Source organism: Mauremys mutica, chromosome 5 (assembly GCF_020497125.1).
Source record: "Mauremys mutica isolate MM-2020 ecotype Southern chromosome 5, ASM2049712v1, whole genome shotgun sequence".
Lineage (NCBI taxonomy): Eukaryota > Metazoa > Chordata > Testudines > Geoemydidae > Mauremys > Mauremys mutica.
This window is the reverse complement of record NC_059076.1, coordinates 37,752,872-37,780,156: the sequence shown is the minus strand read 5'-3', so window position 1 is coordinate 37,780,156 and position 27,285 is coordinate 37,752,872. Positions and strand designations below refer to the sequence as shown.

Below are 27,285 nucleotides of genomic sequence, written 5' to 3'. Positions count from 1 at the left end.
TAATAGGCAGCAGGTTTAAAATGAACAAAAGGAAATACTTCACATAGTGCACAGTCAACCTGTGGAACTCCTTGCCATGGGATGGTGTGAAGGCCAAAAGTATAACTGGGTTAAAAAAAAGAATTAGATAAGTTCATAGAGGATAGTTCCATCAGTGGCTATTAGCCAAGATGGTCTGGGACACAACTCCCTGCTATGGGTGTCCCTAAATCTCTGATTGCCAGAAGCGGGAGCTGGATGACAGGGGATGGATCCCTCGATAAATTGCCCTGTTATGTTCATTCCATCTGAAGAATCTGGCGGACAGGATACTGGGCAAGATGGACCATTGGTCTGACCCAGTATGGCCATTCTTATGTTCTTACATTCTAATTTTTAATACGTATTACAAAGATGGATAAAATTTGTCCTAGTGCTGTTCATAGCTATGTTCACTGCTCACAATTTTCCACTCCTGCTTTCTCTCTCTCACACACACAGGAGAGAGAGAGAGAATAACAAAACATATGAAGTGTTATAAAAACTCATTACCACAATATTTCCATATTTGTCATGTTCATGTGTATTTTGTTCTGTAGGTCTCAATGTGATTCACATGGCAGTGATGGCAAATAGCATGCCTTGTCTCAGACAGATGATTGCTGCTGGAGCTGACGTCAATGCTCAGGAACAAAAGTCCGGGCGAACAGCGTTGCATCTGGCTGTCGAACAAGAGAACATCTCTTTGGCAGGCTGCCTTCTCCTTGAGGTGAGCGCCGTGTGGGCATCATTGGTTTTTGTAGTTCATTTCTCTTTGCTATTTAAGAAAGCTTTATGATAAATTCCTAAGAGCTTCGTGATTTTGTTGCTTACCCTGGTTGGTAGAATGGCAAACAAACACTGTAATAATGAACAATGATAGTAATAGTTTGTTTGTTTAGCACTGATAGTAAGCTTGTTGCAGTGTCTGAGGAATTTACAATCCAAGATCGGCTAGGGCCACCCAGAGGATTCAGGGGGCCTGCGGTCTTCGGCGGTGGGGGCCCCCGCCGCCGAATTGCTGCCCAAGACCCACCCCGGGACCCGCCGCCAAAGTGCCGGAAGGACCCCCCGCCGCAGGTCTTCGGGGCACTTCAGCGGCGGGTCCCAGAGCGGAAGGACCCCCACTTCTGAATTGCTGCTGAATACGACCCGGAGTGGAAGAAGCTCCGGGGGCCCGGGCCCCGCGAGAGTTTTCCAGGGCCCCCGGAGCAAATGAAGGACCTCGCTCCAGGGGCCCTGAAAAAGTCTCGTGGGGGCCCCACAGGGGACTGGGGCAAATTGCCCCTCTTCCCCCCTCCCCCCCCCCCCCACCGGGCGGCCCTGAGATCGGCAAAGAGTTCTGTGGCACCTTATAGACTAACAAACATATTGGAGCATGAGCTTTCGTGGGTGAATACCCACTTCCTCGGATACATGTAGTGGAAATTTCCATACTTTCCAAGATCCTGATCTTGCAAAGACATGTCCACATGCTTAACATGTACTGTGAATAATCCTATTGAATCTAAAGGAATTACTCACAAGTGTAAAGTTAAGCACATCATCTTTGTAGGGTTGGGGCATAAGCAGACAAACGAGAGAGAGAACATACTTTGTGTGTGTGCGTGTATACACATACACAGTCATATCCTGCTCCCATTCCAGAGCAAAATTCCAGTTGCTTTCAGAGGACACTGGTTTGGACCCATAATAGAAATATGACAGGTTTCAGAGTAGCAGCCATGTTAAGTCCGTATCCGCAAAAAGAACAGGGGTACTTGTGGCACCTTAGAGACTAACACATTTATTTGAGCATAAGCTTTCGTGGGCTACAGCCCACTTCATCCGATGCATAGAATGGAACATACAGTGAGGAGAGATATATACATACAGAGAGCATGAAAAGGTGGGAGTTCCCCTAACCAAGAGGCTAATTAATTAAGATGAGCTTATTGTCAGCAGGAGAAAAAAAAAACTTTTGTAGTGATAATCAAGATAGCCCATATCAGACAGCTTGACAAGAAGGTGTGAGGATACTTAACATGGGGAAATAGATTCAGTGTGTAATGGCTCAGCCATTTCCAGTCTCTCTTAATTTAAATTGATGGTATCTAGTTTGCATATTAATTCAAGTTCAGCAGTTTCTCGTTGGAGTCTGTTTTTGAAGCTTTTCTGTTGCAAAATTGCCTCCTTTAAGTCTGTTACTGAATCACGGAAGATTAGTGTTGGAAGAGACCTCAAGAGATCATCTAGTCCCACCCCCTGCTGAAAGCAGGACCAACCCCACCTAAATCATGCCAGCCAGGGCTTTGTCAAGCCAGGCCTTAAAAACCTCTAAGGATAAAATTCCACCACCTCCCTAGGTAACCCATTCCAGTGCTTCATCACTAATATCACATTGGGTGCAAAGTTTAGGCTTTTTAATAACCTTTAATATCTATCTGATCCTTGTTGGATTATATACTGTGCCTAATATCTGAGCACCTAAATACCATCTCTTCATGAATACAGAGAAGTAATTTGTTAATTATATTTTTCCAACTCCTTTTGTTCAGGGCATGATTAAAGGTTTTATATGCATAAAAATAGAGGTGCTTATTTGCATGGTTACAGTATTTATGCAGACATGAGGCTCCAGCTGTATTCTCTACCCAGGTAGTGTTACTTTTTTATTTCCTCCCTTAATAAAATTTTAGGGTGATGCAGATGTTGACAGTACTACATATGATGGGACAACTCCACTTCACATAGCAGCTGGAAGGGGGTCTACAAAACTGACAGCTCTTCTCAAAGCAGCAGGTATGAGCGGTGAGCGGTTGGAAATATTGTGGAGAGTATATTTCTACTTGAATGAAAATGTCACTTATTGCTAATTGAGAATTTAGATTTGAAGTTTGGAGCCTTCTCTGTTGGGCACAAGGGACTCATTAATGAATGACCCACTCCCACCCTTTCGGCCAGTAGAAATCCAATGTGTTAGAGATATGAGGAACTAATTCTATGGGGTAGAAGGGGAGTTGTTGTTAACTGTGTGGCTCTTTACCTCTATCTACTGGCTAAATTATGGTGCTGATAGTACTTGGGATGGGAAATGGGCTGAATCTCATGAGCAAATAATCTCATATGAGGTTCTGAGCTGTGTTTTGTTTGTAGCTTCCTATATCTGAGGAGATTTTCCCCTGAATGGTTCAGTGTTGCATTAGTTTGCTGCTGGAATGCCAAATATGGCATAAGATGGCATCGTTGAGTATGATCCAATGTAGTGAAGTATTTGGAAAGCCTTTAGTTGTTATAACTGTGCTCTGTAATTCTCCAGGTGCAGATCCTCACATTGAGAACTTTGAGCCATTGTTTGACCTAGAAGACGTGAGAGAGAAAGACAGTGAAGATGAAGGAATCGTACCTGGAACGACACCTTTAGATATGGCTTCCAGTTGGGAGGCAAGTGATCTGTGTGGTTTGAGTTATTTGGACAAACACAAAAAACCCACAAACCCTTTCTTTTAGTTTAATGTGAAGAGGAAGGTACATGATTGACAACCAGTGGCACATTTCTGCAGTCATTCATTCATTGAAGACTTTGTTCACGATGAAAATCCAAAGAACTGCACTGTTTTCACAAATCATAGTTCTTGGCACAAATCACTGAATGCATCCACCACTGCAATGTTTTTGGTTCTGTTTTTTGAAGAGCATTGCTTCATGAGGAGTCTTGGGTAACTTGTCGCTGCTGAACTGATGCAGGCTGCTGTGCAGTCACTGTGGCTGGAGCGATCTCTCTTGTCTTGGAAGGGATTAGGAAAAGGACAAATTTGGTTAAGTGGGCTTCAGCCAGGAAGAATATTAGTAGACTGCAAACTCTTGAAAGGTCACGCTTGAGACTTCAGGATGAAAAACAGAATACACAATTCAAATACACAGAAGACACAGAGTTTGGCTGAAAGGATTGTGTATTCCAATTCATCATGAATCCTTTTCAGGGCAACAGTCCATCAGGATCCATCCCTAGTATCTGTATGGGGCACCTTTCATGGGTATTTTTGTCATGAGTTCTTCATGCTCACACTTTATAGTATCCCATTTAAAAACTTTAGATAATCCCCAGATTTTCAAACTTGGCTCCCTTAAATTAGGCCCCTAAATCTGTATTTTGGCAACTGCATGAGTGGGCCTGATGTTTCAGATGTGATGAACACCTGTAGTTCTCTTTGGGTGTTCCTACAGCACAGTCACAGGGTGTGATTGTCTACAATGCAGTCACACCTCAGTGGGAGGAGTAGATACTCAGCACCTGTGATAATCTAGCCACCTTGTTCAGGTGCTTAAATATGGGTTTAGGAGCCTAACTTTAGGTAGCCACATTTGAAAATTTGATGCACAATTTTTGTTTTAAATTATTAGTTTTCTCGGGTGCAGGTTACTGTGCTCCTTGCTTGGAGGATTTTCCATCTCCCTTAAAGCATCTCTGGACCTTGGGAACAGTTGGTATTTGCCAGATGAGTTACTTAAAGGGCGACAGAAGGCAATCTCTCTCCATTTCCCACTTGGGCAGAGGCACCACTCCTCTGCAACACTTTTAGTTCTGCTGACCGTACGACAAGAAAGAAATATGGCTGCTGATCTATTAATACATAAAGTATGGAGAATATAGAGCAGTGTAAACATTAGGGTTGGATATGATGAGATGCAGGATAAAGACCAAGTTTCTTGCAAATATTGATATTAATGGCTAATTCTTTTCCCACGCTACAGGTATTTGACATATTAAATGGCAAACCCTATGAATCAAAGTTGGCTTCTGATGACTTACTGATGCAAGGTAGAGTATTTAAAAAAGAAAAGCTCCAGTAATACCCATTTATTAATTGATGAGTACTGACAATATGCTCAGAACATAGTGGAGAAACAGCTTGCAATATAAATAATAGAACAGGAATAGCCATGTCATGCTATCTGGAGTGGCTGACGACCTTGAGTGCCAGCCTCAGGGCAGACTGTCAAGAAGCAGGACAGAGACTCCAAACTGGTTGCATGTTCTAGAATTAGATTTCACCAACCTAGTAACAAATATAAACTCCTGAAGCACTATAACAGTCTTACCAGGCAAGCTGGACTTAGTGATAGTTGGTTGCTATACACTGAAGATCACAAAATATTCAGGTTGCTTCCAATTGCAAGAGACCTGTCACTTACCTGTCACTTTGACCCAGGTCAAATTATGCCTTAGATCTCTCACCAAAGACAATGCTTGTAGCCAATCCTGTGATAAATTAACTAAAGATTTATTAACTAGGAAAAAGAAATGATATAATTATTACAAGGTTTAAAAAAGGCAAATGTATATACGCAAATGAATTACAGTCTATGGTTTTAAAAGATGATGGAGTTATAGTCATCTGTCAGCTCTGAATGTCTTTCAGGGCTAACCCAGGTTGACCCTGGGGATCTCTGCTTTTGTTTCATAGCTCCAGCTCTGTGAGAGTCCAAACAGCAAAAGAGAGATGAAACATTTTCTTGTCAGCTATTTTTATTTCCTTCTTCCAGAATTCAAGCTGATGGGATGAGTCCTTTTGTACGTAGCCTTTTCTTGGGTGAGAAGGGGCAATTAACAAAATCTTTGTATTGTGATGTCCCACAATGACCCATATAGTTTTGATAGGCCTTCTTGGTGGTTAGAAGACAGTCCCTCCTGATTGGGTTCATAGTTCCAGAGCAAACATTTTTTACAGTCATAAAGCAAAAAGTTAAATATTACTTTGTAGCATGTGATAAGGATGTTATAAGTGAGATTAATGCATTCAGCAATTTACAGACAATTCATAAAATCTAAGCACATTGTTATAAGGGCAATACCCATCTTAACCATACTAGCCCAACGGTGAAGCAGACTGGTTTCCAGTGCTCAGCTGATGCCTAAACCGTTGGCAAAAGCTGGCACCTGGTCTGCCAGCCTCACAAGCCATACATCGGAAGTGCGACTGCTAGTAGAATAAATATGGTTCTTTTTATAGTCATATGTTATTTCTGACTTTGGAATTACGACAAGACATAGTCCACATACTCACTGTTATGCTACAGTGCGAATAAATATATTGAGTAAATACTTTCATGTCTACCAATCACTTTTTAATTAAACGGTTTGCCTCTGCTTAGGGGCAAAAATGTGACTGTGATTTCATAAATAGGTGCATGGTTTATTCATATAATAAACTTGGTTTATTTCTCTGTTTCACCAGGAGATATGAAAAAATTGAATGAAGACTCCAAGCAGCAGCTTTACAAGTTACTGGAAGTACCAGATCCAAACAAAAACTGGTCTACACTGGCACAAAAATTGGGTCTGGGAATACTTAGTAATGCCTTCAGGTTGAGTCCTACCCCAGCCAAAACTCTGCTGGATAACTATGAGGTAACTCTTTTTTAAAAGATGTTCTAAAGGACCGAGGGAACACAAGGTCATATGTGACACATGCAACTGCCCTCAATAATGTTCTCCTCCTGCATGGATAGATGGTGCCACCCTTTATTTTGTAACAAATCTGCCACAGTGTTATGTATATTATTTTCCTTTCTGTTTTGTCGTAGGTTTCTGGTGGTACAGTGAAAGAGTTGGTCGATGCCTTGAGACTAATGGATTACACAGAAGCAATTGAAATCATTCAGAAAGTGCTCTCCATCCCATTAAACCATTCTAGCAATGAGGATAATGCTGTGAAGGCTCCGCCATCGTCACCATGTGCCTTCGCCACCAAAGAAGAGACGGGTAAAATAGATAGGCATAGATAATGTGTTTTGAAAAGTGTTTTCCAGCAAGTTTCATGTGATTCTGATACATTTCAATCCAGCTGTCTTTGCACGGAACAGCCCTATTCAGTTGCCTGTCTGGGAAGTACTAAAATATGTAAGAGTTTCTCATTTTACACTTGCCAGGCCTAATAGTGAGGGGAGATGAATGGAAGTTGAGCACGTAGCAGTGACTCAGGGCAAGAGTTATTATAGTCTATTTTCTAAAAATAGATATTTGCCATGTCAGAGGTATTAATTTATCCTTGCCAGCAGCAAGGGACTAGTCAATCTCATTTGCCCATGTTTGAACATCCACTCTGTCACGTCATTGTCCAGCCTCCTCTGGGTTTGTACAAAACCCCTCCATTATCTTTTACTAGTTTTTTCCTATGATCGTGATTGGATTTAAGTGTTTTGGCCTCATTAACTGCTCATCGAAGTAGTTAGGCTATACAGCTTGATATTACAATTTAAATAGTTGCCAATTCTACAGCACTTGTCATCTACAGATTTTAAATGCTGTATGGAGGTGGGTAATGCCATTTATCCCCATCTTATCAATAGGGAAACAGAAGCATGGAGGTAAAATGAATTTTCTATGGTCACATTGTGAGTCAGTTTCAGAACAAGGAATAAAACCCAAGTTTTCTGACAGCCAGACTAGTGCCTTATTCATTGACTAACACTGCCTCTGTAGCCCATGTACAGTATATACTGAGACACAAGATAAACTGGTCAGGTTTCACTTCCATCACCTTTGCTAGTTTAAATTTTATAGTGCCATTCAGTTTAGACTGCATGCCTATGTATATGCTATGTAAGAACTAGGTGGTATTCTCTCTCTGTTCCTGAAGATTCAATATCAAATCTAAATTGGCAGCACCACCAGTGAAAGAGCTTTGCCACTTAGCCACAGTAATAAGCCACTCCTTATTCATTGATTTGAAAATGTGTTTTAAAGAGTTAGTAATTTAAGATCTTAAAAATTCCAAAATGTGCTGAATGGTCTGTTTCAATCGCATCAAGCACTTTGTTCCCAGCTTTATAATGATGACGGGTCTCTGGGCCATAAGCACCTTCAACTGAGGAGACACAGCTCACATAACAATCAATTATTCCTTTGTAGATCTTGCACGGATGCCAGCTGTCGCTGAACTTTTCAGATTTCATACTCACCTTAACTAGATGCAAATTATTTAAGTACTTTGACAATCCATTTTTTGTTCTTTCATGGAAAGATGTCTTAATAGCAAAGAGACCTCAACCTGGACACTATAGTTCAGCAACAGTTTATACTTCTAAGATCCAGAATGCCTTTATCCTGGTACTGAGCACACTCCTGTGGGCATTACCAGTGTGAGGATAGTATAACTTTTATGGATCAATATGACTGCTAGTTATTCTGCATGGGATCACGCTTAAATACCAGGTGTCTAACCCTATCCATCCTCCCACCATTGATACCCATTTTTGGCCACTAAACAACCCTGCAGACTCAATCAGCATAGTGTGATAGAAGGGCATCAAAGTAAGTAGGCTTTGGTCAGTTCCTGAGCAAAAAGAATCAACGCCTTCCTACTGCAGTACTGAACCCAAAAATTGCAGTATTTTGATTGTGCTTTACAAGTGACTTGGTCTATTGGTGTGTATTTCTAATGGGTCTTGAGGACGTTAAACTAGCTTATAATATTTTTAGTGCAGGATGAAAAACAAATTTGTATTCTTTTCTGTTTTCTTTCTCAGGTGAACTTTATAATGTAAAATTGCAAGACAATGAAAGCATGTGCGATAGCGGCGTGGAGACCTCCTTCCGCAGACTTAGCTTCACTTATTCTGAGTCCCTTAACAGCAAGTCATCGATAACACTTAGCAAAATGGCCCTGGGATATGGACAAGAAGACTCAGTTCAAGGCAAAATGTAACCAGTTAGTAACATGCAATTATATGACCCAAAAAAACAGTTAAAAATATGCCTGTATAATTCTCTCCAGCAGAAGTGATTTTACAGCCAAAAGTGCACTGGAAAATACCTGTCTGAAGTGTTCAAGATTTGAAAACATGACTCATGAACATTGCTTCTTTCTTTGTTTAAGTACCTTTAGTTTTGTTCATTTACAAGCAGTATAGTGTTACCAGAACCAGTAACCAGTGCCGCATAGTGCATAGAACTGAATGAGCTTTTCTGGTGGCCAGAATTTTCTGTATGGGATGGACGTTGCTACTTCTTGATAATGTTGAACACCAACTCACCGTTCATAAAAGATGTACTGCACATAGAGCAATCGAGGATGCATCTTCTAGCAACCCATTCCCCAGTTATACAGCACAGCTACATGGAAAGGGGAGCTCATACAACTGTTAAAAGAATTCCCCTGATGTTAAAGACAAATTGTGGTTTTCTCAAAGTAGTCGTTGCAATTTTTAAAAAACTACAAAAAAGCGATCATGTATATTTCAGTGAATGTATTTAAATTTAACTCTGGTGACTATAATCATTCAAAGCTTTAAAAAGTTTGTCACTTTACTATTGTAAATATTCTTTTTAGATCAATTCCTTTTACAGAGGAAATTTGTGCTTTTTAAATGCTTATTTTTATTTTACTTTTATAATAAAAACAAAATTAAATTAAATCTTTCATCTTCATTGACCATTTTGACTTCCCTTTGTAGAGTTTTAGAAAGATGTCTTTTTATTTTTTTCCTCTGTTCACCTTTTCAATTATAGGATCTGAGAGCAGATAATACAAGATTAATGTGATTTTTTTTTTGCATTAAAAATAGCCATGAGGCTGAAAACAATTCCTCTTCTAGCATTGCCCATTTTTACTTGAGAAGTCAGGGGCCTGCGATATAGCTGAGCAAAGGTGCCGTGTGCAGGCTGTGGTTTGTAGTTCTGGAACTATGGCCTCTAATGCTAAGCCTCTTTACTCCCATTTGTGTGTCTGTCCTGTTGATTAATAACAGTGAAGGAGAGTGCTCCACGGGAGGATGTGCACACACTGCAAAGTAGGGCTCGCATCTGCGCAGAGCCATGCCTTGTGCTTTGAATGAGGGGGATACAGGGAGGTGCAAGCCTGCAATCACTCAGTTCCATCTGGGCTGCAAAGCCAAAGACTCCACAGCAGAAGAGAAGGAAATGGGGAGGTAGAGCCCCAATAGGGACAAAACATAGACTCATAGAATACCAGGGTTGGAAGATACCTCAGAAAGTCATCTAGTCCAAGCCCCTGCTCAAAGCAGGACCAACCCCAGCTAAATCATCCCAGCCAAAGTCTTCTCAAGCCGGGCCTTAAAAACTGCTAAGAATGGAGATTCCACTACCTCCCAAGGTAACCCTCGGTGCTTCAGCACCCTCCTAGTGAAATAGTGTTTCCTAATATCCAACCTAAACCTCCCCCATTGCAACTTGAGACCATTGCTGCTTCTGCCACCACTGAGAACAGCCTGGCTCCATCCTTTTTGGAATCCCCCTTCAGGTAGTTGAAGGCTGCTATCAAATCCCCCCTCTTTCTTCTCTTCTGCAGATTAAATAAGCCCAGTTCCCTCAGTCTCTCCTCGTAAGTCATATGCCCAAGCCCCCTAATCATTTTTGTTGCCCTCTGCTGGACTGTCTCCAATTTGTCCACATCCTTTCTCTAGTCGGGGGCCCAAAACTGGACACAATACTTCAGAGGTGGCCTCACCAGTGCCAAATAGAGGGGAATAATCACTTCCCTCGATCTGCTGGCAATGCTTCTATTAATGCAGCCCAATATGCCGTTAGCCTTCTTGGTAACAAGGGCACACTATTGACTCGTATCCAGCTTCTCGTCCACTGTATCCCCAAGTCCTTTTCTGCACAACTGCCACTTAGCCAGTTGGTCCCCAGCCTGTAGCAGTGCATGGGATTCTTCCTTCCTAAGTGCAGGACTCTGCACTGGTCCTTGTTGAACCTCCTCAGATTTTTTTTTGGCCCAATTCTCCAATTTCTCTAGGTCACTCTGAACCCTATCCCTACCCTCCAGTGTATCTACCTCTGCCCCCAGCTTAGTGTCATCTGCAAACTTGCTGAGGGTACAATTAATCCCATCATCCAGATCATTAATGAAGATGTTGAACAAAACCAGCCCCAGGATTGACCCTTGAGGCACTCCGCTTGACACTAGCTGCCAACTAGACATTGAGCCGTTGATCACTACCTGTTGAGCCCAATGATCTAGACAGCTTTCTATCTACCTTATAGTCCAATCCCTACTTTTTTAACTTTCTGGAAAGAATACTATGGAAAACCGTATCAAAAGCTTTGCTAAAGTCAAGATATATCATGTCCACGGCTTTCCCCATATCCATAGAGCTAGTTATCTCATCACAGAGGGCAATCAAGTTGGTCAGGCATGACTTGCCATTGGTGAATCCATGTTGACTGTTCCTAGTCACCTTCCTCTCCTCCAAGTGCTTCAAAATGGATTCCTTGAAGATTTGCTCCATGATTTTTCCAGGGACTAACAAAGAGTTACAGGGATTTCACGGGGATACAACTCCCACCCCCAGGTGACAGCACATTCCACCAGATTTTTTAATTTAAATTGGATTTTTATTTAAATTAAATGCATTTTTCTTTTTAAAAATAAACCTATTTAAAAGTACATTTGAACCTGTGATAACATATGTAAAATAATTTACATTTAATAAATTAATATTAAGCAGTACATGTTAACTGCTGAAGTCTCAAAGAAAATCAAACCAATGAAATCGTGCAAGTCACTGGCTAAACATCTGCAGCCAGAGGTTTTTGAACTGCTAACCCAGTTTTTGACAGCAGTAACCTCTTCTGCAGGTGCAAGGATTATATATATTTCATGTGAGTTTATTCAACTAGTTCAGTTCAATGACCAGTTCATTCAAAGTTAACAAATGAGTGGGAAGTTGAAAAAGCAGAAAAATGTGTTTTCCTCTTCCTAGCTATGAATAAAAACTCAGTGTGAGAGGATGAAATTCTACGAGTCCTAAAATCTTGAAGGACATGGTGACTAGAAAGAATCGTTTCAATTCATTAACTGTAGATCATACTTTTTTAGTTTAGTAAATCAGTTTTAAATGCAAATGTTTGGATAACTTTGTTTCTTATGTACCCAGCTCACTGAAGTAATAAAAGAATTAAATGCTGTTTCTGCACATTTCTATTTTGAATTTCAGTTTCCATTCAAACAGCTTGACACAAATCACAAGTAAAACAAAATTAATCATCCAACAAATAAGAAACACACCATTCACCATTTCTAACATAAACATTTAAAAATTAAGAATCTGAACAAATGTATGTTAAGCTAAATGAATGAGTATAGCTTTAGTGTATCCTTCTGGTTAGCAAAAAGTAGTCCCAAATTTAGTGTAAAGGCTCTATTTAGTTGCAGATCAATTTGTTTTAATTTTTACCAACCACTGCGTAGCAGCTATTGTTTAGCAAAATAACAAAAAAGTACAAATGAAAACAAGATTAAAATTCATTATTTCAATCAAGGTTTACTGCTTGCTGATTTAAATCATAATTAAAATCCATGATTTAAATCATCTTGCTTGAAATGGTATGGAAACACTGGTGCTGCTGGTCTCGGTAGCAAAACTTTTGGAAACAAAATACAAAGGGTCAAACTGAGTCCTCATACTCTCAGTCCTGTGAGCTCATTACAGCTCCCAGATTTGAGCCCAACATGCCAATGCACTACACTTCCTTGTGAATTAGAATTAATTCTTATTTTAAACACATCTGCAGCTAAAGCCATCTTCAGCCTATAAACTTGATTTTTCTTCCCCTTCCATCTTCTCAAATGGGTATCATGCATGTCACATTGTACAAAATTTTCTCTTGTTTATATTGCCATATGCCATATACTGATAGGGCACTGGTTGTTTTTTATATTGTTTTTTTAAAGGGTGGAGGTTGAAAAACTCTCTCCCTAAGCTGAGTTAACAAGAAAAGTAATGCAAATGCATTAATAACCCACACTTTACCTTTGGATAAAATCAATTAAGGATTTGAACTGCCCTCCAGATATCTGGGTGGCCAGAGAGTGGCAGCTGATGACTGAGGGCCCAGCTCTGCAGGCAGCAGTGCGGAAGTAAGGGTGGCAATACCATACCATGGCATCCTTACTTCGGCGCAGATGATGGCGGTGGCTCTGCCTTCAGAGCTGGGCTCCCGGCCAGCAGCTGCTGCTCTCCAGCTGCCCAGCTCTGAAGGCAGCGCCGCCACTAGCAGCAGTGCAGAAGTAAGGTTAGCAGTACCACAGCACTCCCTACAATACCCTTGTGCCCCTCAAACTCCTTTTTGATCAGAACCCCTACAATTGCAACACCGTGAAATTTCAGATTGAAATAGTTGAAATCATGAAATTTACAATTTTTAAAATCCTATGATCATGAAATTGATAAAAATGGACCATGAATTTGGTAGGACCCTAGTCATATAAATGGTATAAAGAGAAAGACAGTGGCCCATTACTGTGAGAATTATGAGTGCTTGGAAATTCTGGAAATCTGGCCACTAAGTTAAGAATCTAAATACTTAATTTAGGTGCCTAGCTTTAGGTAAATTTAGCAATACAGCTCACATGAAAAATGAGGCGAAATGATCCGTATTCTCTGGACAAGGGTTATTTCTCTGTCTCTGTGGTCAGTTTACATATTGCATAGTGAACAGAATGGAATTGTGAAAATAATTGAAGGAGGAGAATGGGCTTTAATAGACATCCAATGTCAGTGCACAGATGATTGTTCTCTCTGGATATATAGGGCATGATTTATGTGAACGAAGTACATCTTGACATGTGTGGAACATTGTTTGGCAAACATTAATTCTTCCATTTTGTTTCAGTATTTGCAGCATTCTCTTGTTTTAAATCCCTGAGTGATAAGGAATGGGGTGTGAGCAACACAGCGCTTCTCCAGAATCACCTGTCTGACTCCTTCCCATTAGTCAAAATTTAATTAATATGTTTTTACAATCTTTGCTTCTAGAGCTGTGTAAATTGGGCCTATCTGAACCTGGAAACATCTGAATATATTTAGGAATCATTTTTGTTTTGGACTAAGAATTCAAACCCCCGTCCATAGCTTTGAGGTGTGTGAAAGAGAGCAGAGCATGTAGGAAGGCGGTTATCCTGGAGATGGGTCTGCTTCCAAGTTATTCAGAATTAAACTAAATTAACCATTCCATCAAGTAATTACAAGAGCTCTGGTGGAACCTCTCCCAGTATGCTCTGCAGCAACATTGTCTGCCTTCTTCTAGTTGCTTTTTAATCAAGGTTCCTCTGCCTCTTTCTGGAATCCACAACTTGATCAAGCGTAAGTACCAACCAAACTGCAACCAACAGCACATAACTTGAGTGCGATACACAGAGGGCTTCTTCTGAAACAAACATGTAATCTGAGACGACATTTATCAGATGAAAAGAGTCATGCTTTTGTTAGCATGGGTTTCCCATTCAAACTGAATAATGACCTGTTACTGTAACATTTCATTAAATGTATGAAACTAGTTTTCTAATTGCTTCTTGCTTTGCATGTTCTCTTGTGATCTCTACTGCAAAGTTTGTGTAAATGTACCAGGGTTGAAAGTAAAGTTAACAGATTCAAAGTTTGTGTTTCCCCCCCTCCTAAACAGGTGGAGAGATCAAGAATATCGATCTGTACTTGCATAGATCACAGTGTACTGACACTACTGTAAGCTGACAATCTGCTCAGAGGGAGCACCACCATATCCTTTTGCCTGTTGACATAATGCTACTATTCGCTCTCAGAATATGGAGTTCTACATCTAGTCTCTAGTTTCAGATGTAACCCCCCGCTATGTGACCTAATCTGCCCTTCCTGTATAGATTATACCCAGTCTGATGGGGTCCCATTGATCAGTGTCATCACACCACAGTTCAGCAATGCATGTCTATGGAGTCCTAGTCCTAGAAATGTAGAGCTGGAAGGCACCTCAGCAGGTAACCTAGTCCAGCCCCTGAGCCACAATAGGAAGTTGGCAGGGTGGGGTGCAGGCCCTTTGCTCTTTCTGTTTAGAAGCTGTTGTCAGCCATGGGGCTGAGCATCTCCAGTGATCCTTTTCCCCACTTGGCCTCCCAAGAAGCAAGCCATAGTGGAGTTGAAAGCTGCTCAGCTCTGGCCCTTGTTTGCTGTGCAACAGCGGATGCTGGCTGAGAGCTGGGGAATTAGCTCCACTGGTTGAACGTTCACTTTACATATGAGTGGCAGCAGGATGGAGGCCGGCATTCTCGCAGCAGGGGGATTGATGCCTGTGCCCTCCAGATAGTGGGGCAAGGACTTTCCCCTACTCCCTCCAAGGTAGCCTGCTCATATCCTTCCCTTTTTTTGCCCCCTCTTCCCATAGCAGTAAGGCAAAAGAGCAAAAGCCACTCTCCCGCGTGACCACCAGGAGGAGTCAAACCCACAACACGGGCACTCTTAGCACCACACTCTACTCAGCACACAAGAAGCATGCGTCCCATGAATATTTGGTAAGGAGCAACAGGATCCCAAGGGAACTTTGTGGCCTCCAGCATGACATAGGTGTGGTGGGGACAGTCTCCAGTTAGGGGTCTGAGTCCAAATGATAGAGCCATTGCCTTCCATGCAAAAAGTAGTGTGATCGATGCCTGCATTCTTCAGTCACCCTGCCTCTGCCTTTTTTGCCCCCCTAGCTAGGGCAGTGAGGTAACAGAGCAAGTCCCTTGCAAAGCCTCAACTAAGGGAGCCTCCAGTGGAATCAAACCCATGTTCTCAGGCGCTGGAGTAGGCACTTGTGACTCGGTCGCCTCACTAGCCTGTTTCTGTTTACTAGGCATAGGTTACAAGGGCAGGTCAGGAGGCAATAGGCTATGCAGGAGTAAGGGCAGAAGAGTCTAGAGGCAAAGGGGGCCTAGAAGGGTGAGGTTGGAGTTAATTGTGTCATGCGGGGGACACAGGGACCCTGTCAGGGTCACATAGGGGTCAAGGAGAGCAAGTCTGGAGGAAACAGAGACAGACAGGGATCACTCGGTAGGAGTTGGGGTTCAATCAGGGAATACTGGGGGGATGTCACGGCGAAAAGGCTTGAGGTAGAGAGGGTCATGAATAGATCAATGAGGATAGATGTGCAGGCAGTGGGGTAAATGATGCCAGAGCAAGCAGGACTGGAGGTAGTGGGGGTCTTCAAGAGGTCACCCAGGGTCAACTCGGAGGCAAAGAGGGTCACAAAGAGCGAAAGCTGGAGCCAATGGGGGCTGGCACAGAACACGCTACGGATCATTTTAGACTCAGTGGGGTCACATGACACAGAGAAAGGGATAGTATATAGTGCGGTTTATACAGAGGTCAATGAGGCTCAAATTGGATGCAAAGGGGACACACAAGGATACAGAGAACAAGGCTGGGGTCATAGAGCATTCACAGGGCACAATTTGAAGACATACGGTTCACATGAGAGCAGAGACAGCAGAGCTGGAGGCACTGGGGAGGTCAGTGGGGATCCATTTGGACTCAGAGGGTCAAATGACACAGAGGCCAAGGCTGGGGTCATGAAGAAGTCAATGTGGTTTCATGTGAAGGAAGAGGGTTCACACGATGTCACGGTATCCCGGGTTCCACATACTATTGGGTCACACAGAGGTCAATGGGAATCAATTTGGATGCAGAGGGCTCAAATAAGGACACAGAGAACAAGGCTGGGGTCATGGAGTGGTCACAGAGGTTCAATTAGCAGGCAGAGGGTTCACATGAGATCACAGAAGAGCTGGAGGCACTGGGGGGTCATGGAAAGGTCATTGGGGATCAATTTGGACTCAGAGGGGGTCAAATGACACAGAGGCTAAGGCTGGGGTCATTGAGGGGACACAGAGGCTTAATTTAAGACCCAGGGTTCACACAAGGTCACACGAGGTTGTCTGGGGTCATCGAGAGGTCAATGGGGATCAATTTAGATGCAGAGGGGTCAAATTACACAGAGAGGAAGTCTGGGATGATTGAGAGATCACAAAGGTTTAATTTAAGACACAGGGTCACACAAAGCAGGACTTGCGGTAGTGTGGGGTCATGGAGAGGTCTATGAAGATCAAGTTAGATGCAGACAGGTCAGCTGAGGCCACAGAGAGGCAGACTGGGGTCATTGAGATTTCACAGAGATTCAATTGGAAGACAGAGGGTTCATATGAGGTCACAGCGGGGGAGAAGGCACTGAGGGGTCATGGAGAGCTCAATGGGAAATCAATTCGTGTAGACGGGTCAAATGAGGACACAGAGAGCAAGGCTCGGGGTCATAGAGAGTTCACAGAGATTCAATTTGAAGGCAGAGGGTTCACATGAGGTCACACACAGCAGGACTTGAGGTAATGTGGGGTCAATTTAGATGTAGAGGGAGGTCAAATGATGACACAGAGACCAGGGCTGGGGTCATAGAGAGTTCACAGAGGTTCAGTTAGCAGGCAGAGGGTTCATATGAGGTCACAAAAGGCAGGACTGGAGGTAGTGTGGGGTCATTGAGAGGTCAGTGGGGCTCAATTTAGATGCAGAGGGGTCAAATGAGGACACAGAGACCATGGCTGGGGTCATAGAGAGTTCACAGATATTCAATTTGAAGGCAGAGGATTCATATGAGGTCACAGCAGGGGGAGGAGGAACTGAGGGGTCATGGAGAGGTTAATGGGAAATCAATTTGGTGTAGAGGGGTCAAATGAGGACACAGAGACCAAAGCTGGGGTCCTGGCGAGTTCAGAGAGTTTCAATTTGAAGGCAGGGGGTTCACATGAGGTCACACACAGTAGGGGAGGAGGCACTTAGGGGTCATGGAGTGGTCAATGGGAATCAATTTGGATGCAGCGGGGTCAAATGAGGACACAGAGACCAATTCTGGGGTCACTGAGAGTTCATGCAGGTTCAGTTTGAAGGCAGAGGGTTCATATGAGGTCACAAACAGCAGGGCTGGAGGTAGTGTGGGGTCATTCAGAGGTCAGTGGGGATCCAATTTAGATGCAGAGGGGTCAAATGAGGACACGGAGACCAAGGCTGGGGTCACAGAGGTTCAGTTTGAAGGCACATGGTTCATATAAGGTCACACACAGCAGGGGAGGAAACACGGAGGGGTCATGGAGAGTTCAATGGGAATCAATTTGGATGCAGAGGGGTCAAATGAGGACACAGAGACCAAGGCTGGGGGTCATTGAGAGTTTATGCAGTTTTATTTGAAGGCACAGGGTTCACATGAGGTCAAACACAGCGGGGAGGAGGCACTTTCGGCTCATGGAGAGGACAATGGGAATCAATTTGGATGCAGAGGGGTCAAATGAGGACACAGAGACCAAGGCTGGGGTCATAGAGAGTCCACAGAGATTCAGTTTGAAGGCAGAGGATTCATATGAGGTCACACACAGCAGGGGAGGAGGCACTGAGAGGTCAATGGGAAATCAATTTGGTGTAGAGGGGTCAAATGAGGACACAGAGACCAAAGCTGGGGTCATGGTGAGTTCACAGAGTTTCAATTTGAAGGCAGAGGGTTCACATGAGGGCACACACAGCAGGGGAGGAGGCAGTGAGGGGTCATGGAGAGGTCAATGGGAATCAATTTGGATGCAGAGGGGACAAATGAGGACATAGAGACTAAGGCTGGGGGCCATTGAGAGTTCATGCAGTTTTATTTGAAGGCAGAGGGTTCACGAGGTCACAAACAGCAGGGCTGGAGGTTGTCTGGGGTCTTTTAGAGGTCAGTGGGGATCAATTTAGATGCAGAGGGGTCAAATGAGGACACAGAGACCAAAGCTGGGGTCATTGAGATTTCACAGAGGTTCAATTAGCAGACAGAGAGTTCATATGTGGTCACAGCAGGGGAGAAGGCACTGAGGGGTCATGGAGAGGTCAATGGGAATCAATTTGGCTGTAGAGGGGTTAAATGAGGACACAAAGAGGCAGGCTGGGGTTATTAAGAGTTCATGAGGTTTTATTTGCAGGCAGAGGGTTCACCTGAGGTCACATAGAGCAGTGCTTGATTTAGTGTGGGGTCATGGAGTGGTCAATGAGGATCAGTTTAGATGCAAGGGGGTCAAATAGGGTACAGAGTGCAAGGCTGGGGTCCTGTACCATTCACCGAGGTTCAGTTAGAAGGCAGAAGGTTCACTTGAGGTCAAAGCAGCATTGGAGGCAGAGGGGTTAAATGAGGACATAGAGAGGCAAGGCTGGGGTCATGGAGAGTTCACAGAGGGTTCACACAAGGTCACAAGATTCTATGGGACATGGAGAGCAAGGCTGGACATATTGGGCTCATGGAGCATCAATGAGGATAAATTTGGATGCTGTCAGGGTCACAACAGGGTCTTATCCCTCTCAATCTTAAATTAGTGGGGCTTTTAGTATCAATGTTAGAGACAGGATACCAGACTGATATGGAAGGGTAATGCTTATGTTGGTAAAGGTTCAAAATTTCACATTTGATGCTGGGCTGTATGGTTCTTTAATACAATGGTAAATCTTATCCTAACGTCAACATATGTGCTGTCTTTTTTTTTAAAGCAAACAAATAGCAAAATAAACATCCATGTAAATTTTGACACAATGGTCAAGAACACAGAGCTGAGTTAAATCAAGCTCACGCATGCTCCTTTCAAGCATCTTTTCTGAATAAAAAGTGTTTCCTGTAATATCACTTTTATTTTGCATTTCAAAATCTCAGAACCACCAAATCTTTCCTTTTCCACTGTTTGGTTCCCTCACTCCCACCACTACAGCCCAAGACTTTAACCCACCCTCCCTTCCTCCTGCCATGCTCTCTTCTTCCAGATAGAGCCTTGACTCATGGTGCCTGTTATTGTGCATCGATAGTCCATGCATCTGACAGGCCTCTAAAGTAGTTTGTTTCTGCATCCTTAATGGAAATGGGACCTTGATTGTTTTGGCACTCATATGCCTTGTAGTAATACATAATGACCCCTCTGAATCTATTCCCCACAGTAGCACAGATTTATTGGCAGATCACAAATACAGTTTTGCTATGAAACAGCCCAGAAACTCTTGTGAGCATTTTCTGATATTCCCAAGGTTTTTCCCTGAGGCAAAAATCTTTTTATTAATATAAACAGTGGAGAAAGACAAGTAAGAACAACGTTACAATTAACCAACATGTTGGTTTGTAAAAATCTCTTCAGCCTTTGCTTTACCAACTAGATCAGTAGTTCTGCATCATTTGTGCTGTGTGACCAGCAAAATACACAGAAAATCATCCTGCGACTCACTATATTCTGCAGTCCTTTGGTGACAGAAAAGCTCGTGGGATGTGGGTCACCAAAAGAAACAATGGGAAGTTTGGGGGTACTGTAGGGTAGATGAGAGGTGGCTAGGTGCTGGAGCTGGGTAATGTAGAGGGTTTGTCACAGGCCCAAGGACTCCCTCCCTCAGGGGGTCCCATGGGGAGGCAAATCATCATTATATGTTGCTAACCCGGTTGCAAGCATTGCAAGGCATTTCGGGGGAGGGTCAAAGGTGAGAGTGTGAACTGGAGGATTCCTTTGCGGGTTGCAAGAGGCCAAAAGGGGGACAGAGGAAAAAAGCAAAGACCGGGCTAACTCAACACGTCAGCTAGCTCCGTCTGAAGCTAAAACACTGGTCCCGGTCCAAGGTCATGGGCTCAAGAAAAAGCCTGCAGCTGCCCAGCCGTGAGAAGAGAACTAAGTGGGGCAGGGCTACAAAAATTGCAGTGAAAACAGCAAGAGCAAATAAAACAGCCAAGGCCAACGGGGAGTGGGGGGGGGGCGGGGCTGGGGAACAAAGTCTCTGAAGCCGGTGTGTTTTGGGAACGCTGAGTAGGCCACAGCAAGCCAGTTTGGACTGGTACAAAGAGCACAAGGAACAGAAGGCCCTAAAACAAAAACACCCCCAAAAGAAACCCAGGACTTAAAAACCCTCCCGAGAGCCAAAGCAAGTCGGAGATCACAGCAGACCCTGGACGACCCGTGCACGGAACAAGAACTCCCATTCACCCCTCCCCCTCTTCTTCTTATGTTACACCCAGGCTTGGCCAGCCTTGGGTTGGCTGTGTGTGAGTATAAAAGTGGGTTAGGGCTAGGGTATTAACGCTTTCTTGCTTCCTTTGAGTGATGTGGGAGCAGTCCCAACACTCACTGCTGTTATTTTATTATTTTATTAATAAAGCTTTAAAACTTAGACACTTGGTGTGCTCCGTCATCTCCTCCCCTAAAGAGAGGTAACAGAAATCTGTCCCAGTTTGGCTGGGAGGAATGCTAGGTTTGAGGCTGGTGCTGGATTTGTAGCTAACACCTCCAGTGCACCCACCACAATTCAGCTTCAGGATAGTGTCAGGTTTTCCTTTAGCATTTGGTACCAAAACAGACTATAATCTCTGGATATAAGACGAGAGAGCAAAAGAAAAGATGCCATCTCTCTACTCATATCCATGCAGGTGTGATCAGTTACAATTTCAAGGTGTTTCACAGTTCCCAAGTGTTGGAGATTCTGGCTATTGTAATGTTCATCTACATACATGATTTGGATAGCGGGAGGTATAAAGAGGTAGGAGCGGAGTGAGAAGGATCAAGCTGATGTAAGGTCACATGACAAGACACAGATCCACCTCTCTCACCATTTCACAGGCCTTGAGGCTACAGGATACATTTGAAAACATTCTTTACCCCCAAAGTTGCTTCCTTATTAACCTACAAATCTTTTCAGCTTTCATCAGGCCCATTTTTCACAGCTCTCCATGTCAGAATCACCCAAAGCCTTTCACAGCTCTCTTCATGTTATCATAATAAAAAAAAAAGAGATCAGTGAGGAGTAGATACTGGATATGAAGTGTTGAGATGTTAAGACCCACATATCTCCCATTGCTCTGAACCTTAAAAAAGGAGGACGCTGCCAATACTGAAATATAAAACAAAAGTAGTTAGTTACAAATGCCGACATGCAGATAAAGATCAGCTAACATCTGATTTGTTCAGGTTAGAAAAGAGACAGCTAAGCAAAGATATGATAGAGGTCTATAAAATCATGTATGGTGTGGAGAAAGTGAATAGAAAAGTGTTATTTACCACTTCACATAACACAAGAACTAGGGGTCACCCAATGAAATTAATAGGCAGCAAGTTAAAAAACAAACAAAAGGAAGTATTTCTTGACAGCACATAGTCAACCTGTGGGACTCATTGCCAGGAGATGTTGTGACAGCCAAAAGTATAACTGGGTTCAAAAAAAGAATTAGAGAAGTTCATGGAGATTTGATCCAAAAATGTCTATTAGTCAAAATAGTCAGGAACACAAATGCATGCTCTGGGTGTCCCTAAGCCTCTTCTAACTAGAACCTGGGACTGGATGACAGGGATCACTTGAAATTGCCCTGTGCTGTTAGTTCCCTCTGAAGCATCTGATCCTGGACACTGTCTGAGACAGGATACTGGGCTAGATGGATCATTGGTCTGATCCAGTATGAGCATTCTTATGAATGAACTGACTGCCAACAGTTGGGAGCGGCTGGATGGGCTGGAGATTCTGGGGGTGGTGGTCAGGGGATGGGGACCTGGGAGGGTTGTGAGTGGGAGTCCGTGGGGGCAGGGGGCAGGAATGTGGCTAGGGGTCGGGAGGGCAGTCAGGGGACAGGGAGCAGGGAGGTTGGATGGGTCGGAAGTTCTGAGGGGGGCAGTCAGGGGGTGGGAAGTGGGAGGGGGCGGGGGCCAGGCTGTTTGGGGAGGCACAGCCTTCCCTACCCAGCCCTCCATACAGTTGCGTAACCCCGATGTGGCCCTTGAGCCAAAAAGTTTGCCCACCACTGCTCTTGAAGAACAACTATTCCCCAAACATTTGGGTGGGGTAAAAAATCTATTTGCAAGACTGTTTCTAAAACAGCAGCTAAAGAGAGCACAAATGTGGTTGAACAGAGCAGCCATTTGGAGTTCGCACACTGTTTTCATGGTATTTACTAGCACAGATATTCAGATAAATATTTAATAAAATCATACAAGAGAAAATGGAAATGTTTTATGATGTCCAGTGTCTATGTGCATAATATATTTTACAAAATATGTGTCTGAATGAGCCAGCTTTTCAAGCTTAGGCACATGCAGTTACACATGTACATATCCATATTTATAGGCATAATTGCTTTTTTCTTCATGCAAATTTGGGTTTTCGCATTCTACTCTAGCAGCAGCAGAATTACCATTCACTTTTGTATTCCATACTATACATCAATAAAATAGCCAGACTGACCACTAAACATTTCACAAGCAGTGGAACAAGTTAACTAAGACTGAAATTTTCATCTACTTTTGTTTATCTCCATGCACCATTAAAACTCCTTTCCCAGGGATGTCCAGTGAACGGCAGCATAGGGCCAAAGGATATCTAAAGGATGTGTTTGAATCATCATACAGTCCCTAGAGCCCATGTGGCAGGATGCCAAGGCAGCTGCCTGGTTAAAAAATGAATTAAGACATCATACAGAGGAAGTGTGCAGGTTATGAAACAAAAACCTCCCCTCAGTACCACAGTGTACATTTTGCCTGATGAAATCATTCTAAAGTCTATTATTTAGAGTCTGAAAATTTTTTATATATAAAAAATTAGCCTATCAAAAATACATTTTATCCAGCTCTTATTTATACAGCAAAAAGCATATTCTCTGTATAAAACACAGCCAAGACTTAGCCCTTGTTTCAGGGAGCTCTTACTTGAACTGATCTTGAGGTTGGCCTGCGGATAAGGAGGCTCCTTGTTAGGAGTCTTGTGAAGAGTACACAAACACCTACTACATTCATTAAGTCTGCTCTAACATTGGGCCACTAATGAGCAAAGAAAATATGTGCCACTCTCACATGCCATAGTATCTATGCATCCAGTAATTTCAAAGGAATAGTCCACACCAGTGGTGTGCCAAGTCTACACTCTGATTTAAGGTTTCGCATGCCGGTAATACATTTTAAGAAGGTCTCTTTCTAGAAGTCTATAATATATAACTAAACTATTGTTGTATGTAAAGTAAACAAGATTTTTAAAATGTTTAAGAAGCTTCATTTAGAATTAAATTAAAATGCAGAGCCCCCCGGATCGGTGGCCAGGACCCGGGCAGTGTGAGTGCCACTGAAAAATCAGCTCGCGTGCCACCTTCGACACACATGCCATAGGTTGCCTACCCCTGGTCCACACCTGGTCATCTCAACCAGCACCTCCTGAAAAGGTTTCTTGAAGTCCTGAGGGTTGATGCACTCAGTGGCTCCTAACTCTTTAGCCTTTGTTGATGTCGATCCCAACGATCTGGGAAACACCAGCTGCTTTACAGCCAATAACAATGGAGAGTCCCATTCCTCCCAAACTGAAGATGGCACAAGTTGAACCAGGTTTAACCTGCATAACAATAAAACAGGGGACTCTGTAAGAATCCATTCATAAATTGTAGTCCTGGAACATGGGGGGGGGAAGTTTTCTGGTACATACAATGTATTAATATGCTAAGAAGGCAATTGCGCCATTTGTTGTTGAAAAATGTGTGTGCAAGTGCACGTGCACACACACAAGTACTCGCCTTGGAGTATTAATGGCAGCTCCATAACTGGTGGAAAAATCTACAGCCAGACAGACAGATTTTATCCCAAGGAGCAGCGGCAACAATTCTTGCTAGGGCAGAATCAGGCACAACTGTGTATTCTGAGAAAGTGCTGATGATCCACAGGAAATGGTGAATCTGCTGGTCTTGTGTGGCATGAGGTTCTGTGAATCAGAGAGGCTGCCAAGAGACATCCGGACTTGTCAGTAATATAAGGCATGGCTAAAATTGTCAGAATCACTGAGGATGAGATTCAGGTAACGGAGAAATTGAAACTCATTGTGTCTTCTGCCAACAGCTGGTGTCTGGATTCAAATCGGAGCAGCATTCCCCACAGTGGAGGAGACAAAGAGGCACAAGACTTTGCTTCTAGAAACAAAAACAAAAACAAAAACAGAACAGATCTTGTCAAAAGCATCTTCTGAACCACAGACCCTATATTAACCCCCCAGCGAACAAGTCTGCTGTCTATTGCAGCTTTCCAATCAAGTTTTCAACAGACAGCATCACACAGAATAATCTGCTTCATCTATCAACTGGAGATTGAGAAGGAGAGGTTACTTACTTTAAAGTAACTTGAGCTCTTTGAGACATTTTGTCTCTACGGGTGTGCCACCATAGGATGTGCGTGCACCGTGTGCTCTCAACCAGAGACTGCAAAGTAGTATTTGCGGGTTTGCACCTGCACCAAATGGCACCTCGTGCTCTAAATGGGGACACATAAAGAGGTGAGAGCCCCCCATCTCTCAGTTCTCTCTTGACCATGAAGCCTCACTCCACAGCAGAGGGGAAGGAGGACGGGAGATGGAGCATCCAGCAGGACAAAATATCTCAAAGAACTCAAGTTACTGTGAGGTAAGTAATCCCATGTCCCTATGCGTGCTCCATCGGAGGAGTCTCCCAAGCAGTTACTCAGTGAGGAGGTAAGTTTTGAAAGATTGCATCATCAAAGGCTGTATTATTTCTGGAAGCAGGTAATATGGCATAATGCTTGGTAAAAGTCTGGAAAGAAGACCAGGTTGCACTCCTGCAGATTTCTGTTATGATGATATGGTATCAGTGGGTGGTAGCACTCATTTTCTTGACATCCTATAGAACTAGTTGCCAAAATGGCCCCACAAGTCCTATCCCCCTCCATAGTGGGCTTACTACATGAAGGGTCCTCAAGGATAGCCATACTTTCTGGGCCTCTGATGTCTGGTAGGATACCAGGATCCTCTTCATTAGAGGGACTCAGAGGACTGCGGGGGTATGGTGTTGGGATGTACCACGATCTTGAGTCGGATGAATCCTCTCCTGAGCTAAAGTGGTAGGGTGAGAGCTCAGGTGTCATGGCTGGTACACCAAAGGCTAGAAACATAGACAAGTCTCGACTTACAACTGTCTGGGCTATACCAATGAGGGTGCTCTGACAGATCTTTGTAACCGTGGAGACTCAGGCTCATCGGAAATTACAAGATCCTCTGAAGACAGAAATCTTTAATGAGGCATAGGACTCTAGTAGCCTATAGTCAAGACTTGGGTCAGTACCGGAAGTGGGACTATCAACCTGTGGGATGGAGACTGCTGTGGTATCAGGGAGGTTACAAGTCCTCCCACCTGGTAAAAGGCTGGTACTGGGGGCATGCACGATAGCCCTGTGGTTATCAGTGCTGCAAGAGATTGGTCGGTACCACTGCAGTAGGTGCTGTGGCGGCAAAGGGCTTTTTCTTATGTGGTGCCAATGCCTCAGTACTGGACTCAGCTGGAGCATACACTGTACCCTTTGAGGGACATGAGGTCTTTCAAGCGTGGGTCTTATGGGATGATCTACCCCTTTTCTTTGTTTCCCTGGTTCTTTCAAGTCTTCACCTCCACGGTCACAGACAAAGCTTAATAGTAATCGAAGCAGCCTGTGATATTGAGGATGATGTGCTGAGGGGGGGGAGGGGCAGTGGACCCCTCTGAAGTTAGAGCACGTTCCATTACGGAGCTTTAGTCTAGCCTCCCTATCTTTTTTGGACCTGCCTTTGGCCAGAGACAGACAGACAGACTTTACCCTTTGAGGGATATGGGGGGCCCCCAAACACCTCAGGAAACTTGAGTGTCCATCACCATGGGGAAAAGATCCATGACAGGTCTACCAGGGTTTAAACCCTGGGGTTTTAGGCATAACATTGTGCTCCAGAACAAATGAAAGGTCCAAAACTAGGAGGAGGTATCCCCTCCCCACCCAAGAGCACAAATGTGCTAAGCAAATAAATAAAATAAATTAAAGTTTAAAAAGGGGTTTTTCTACAGTGAGGAAAAAGCAGGGAGCTGAATATGGCACACAGCAGAAGACTGTCTCAAGCTGCAGGCAGTTGAGAAGGAACTGAGTGGTGGGCGGGATGTGCCTCTCTATATTCCCGTGTTCAAAGCATGAGGTGGTGCTCTGCACAGGCCTGAGAGCACTGCTTTGTAGTGTCCAAGCAAAACCATAATCCTTTGGTAGAGCACCCATAGTGCCATGTTTTCAAAGAAGAAGAGTTGCTTTCTTCAAGAAATAGCCAATTTTGTACCTCAGAGGGCTGATGAGATGGCTATGCTTGGATTTTCATTCAGATCTAAAATTCTTGAATATCTCCAGTTCCCTAACAGAGTTTTTCCTCAGATTCTGTTCATTCTATTGAGATGATTGTCTGGCTTATGAATTACAGGTTTAAAGAGAATCTGGATTCCATAAAGAAAATCAGTGGGCAGGAATACACTGACCATGATAAACATTGCTTCATTTCTATAATTAGGACAGGATCATGGCAGCTACCTGCAATCAGCAGGATGCAGCATTGGTGGACTCGGTTCCATGGATCCAGTTTCTGCTGAGGTCAGAACCCTGAGCAAAATCTGCATCCTTATTTTTATCATATCTGAGTCTCTTTATTCAGAATGCAAAATGTAAGTCTTATCCAGTGAAGAGCTGT

The 27,285-nt window shown here is 43.4% G+C and overlaps 1 protein-coding gene and 1 pseudogene across 4 annotated transcripts in view; one reads left to right on the top strand and one right to left on the bottom strand.

The window, feature by feature from the left end:
* Window positions 1-9,417, top strand: part of NFKB1 (nuclear factor kappa B subunit 1) — an 84,216-nt gene extending 74,799 nt beyond the window's left edge. For all 4 annotated transcript variants that reach the window (XM_045018468.1, XM_045018465.1, XM_045018466.1 and 1 more), the window contains exons 18-24: window positions 579-748; window positions 2,697-2,799; window positions 3,317-3,441; window positions 4,753-4,819; window positions 6,237-6,409; window positions 6,586-6,763; window positions 8,530-9,417. In XM_045018468.1, the coding sequence (XP_044874403.1) occupies window positions 579-748; window positions 2,697-2,799; window positions 3,317-3,441; window positions 4,753-4,819; window positions 6,237-6,409; window positions 6,586-6,763; window positions 8,530-8,708 (995 nt within the window). In that variant the 3' untranslated portion in view covers window positions 8,709-9,417. The remainder of the gene's footprint in view (window positions 1-578; window positions 749-2,696; window positions 2,800-3,316; window positions 3,442-4,752; window positions 4,820-6,236; window positions 6,410-6,585; window positions 6,764-8,529) is intronic.
* Window positions 9,418-21,644: 12,227 nt separating this feature from the next.
* On the bottom strand, window positions 21,645-25,969 carry LOC123371210 (annotated as a pseudogene).
* Window positions 25,970-27,285: the final 1,316 nt, after the last annotated feature.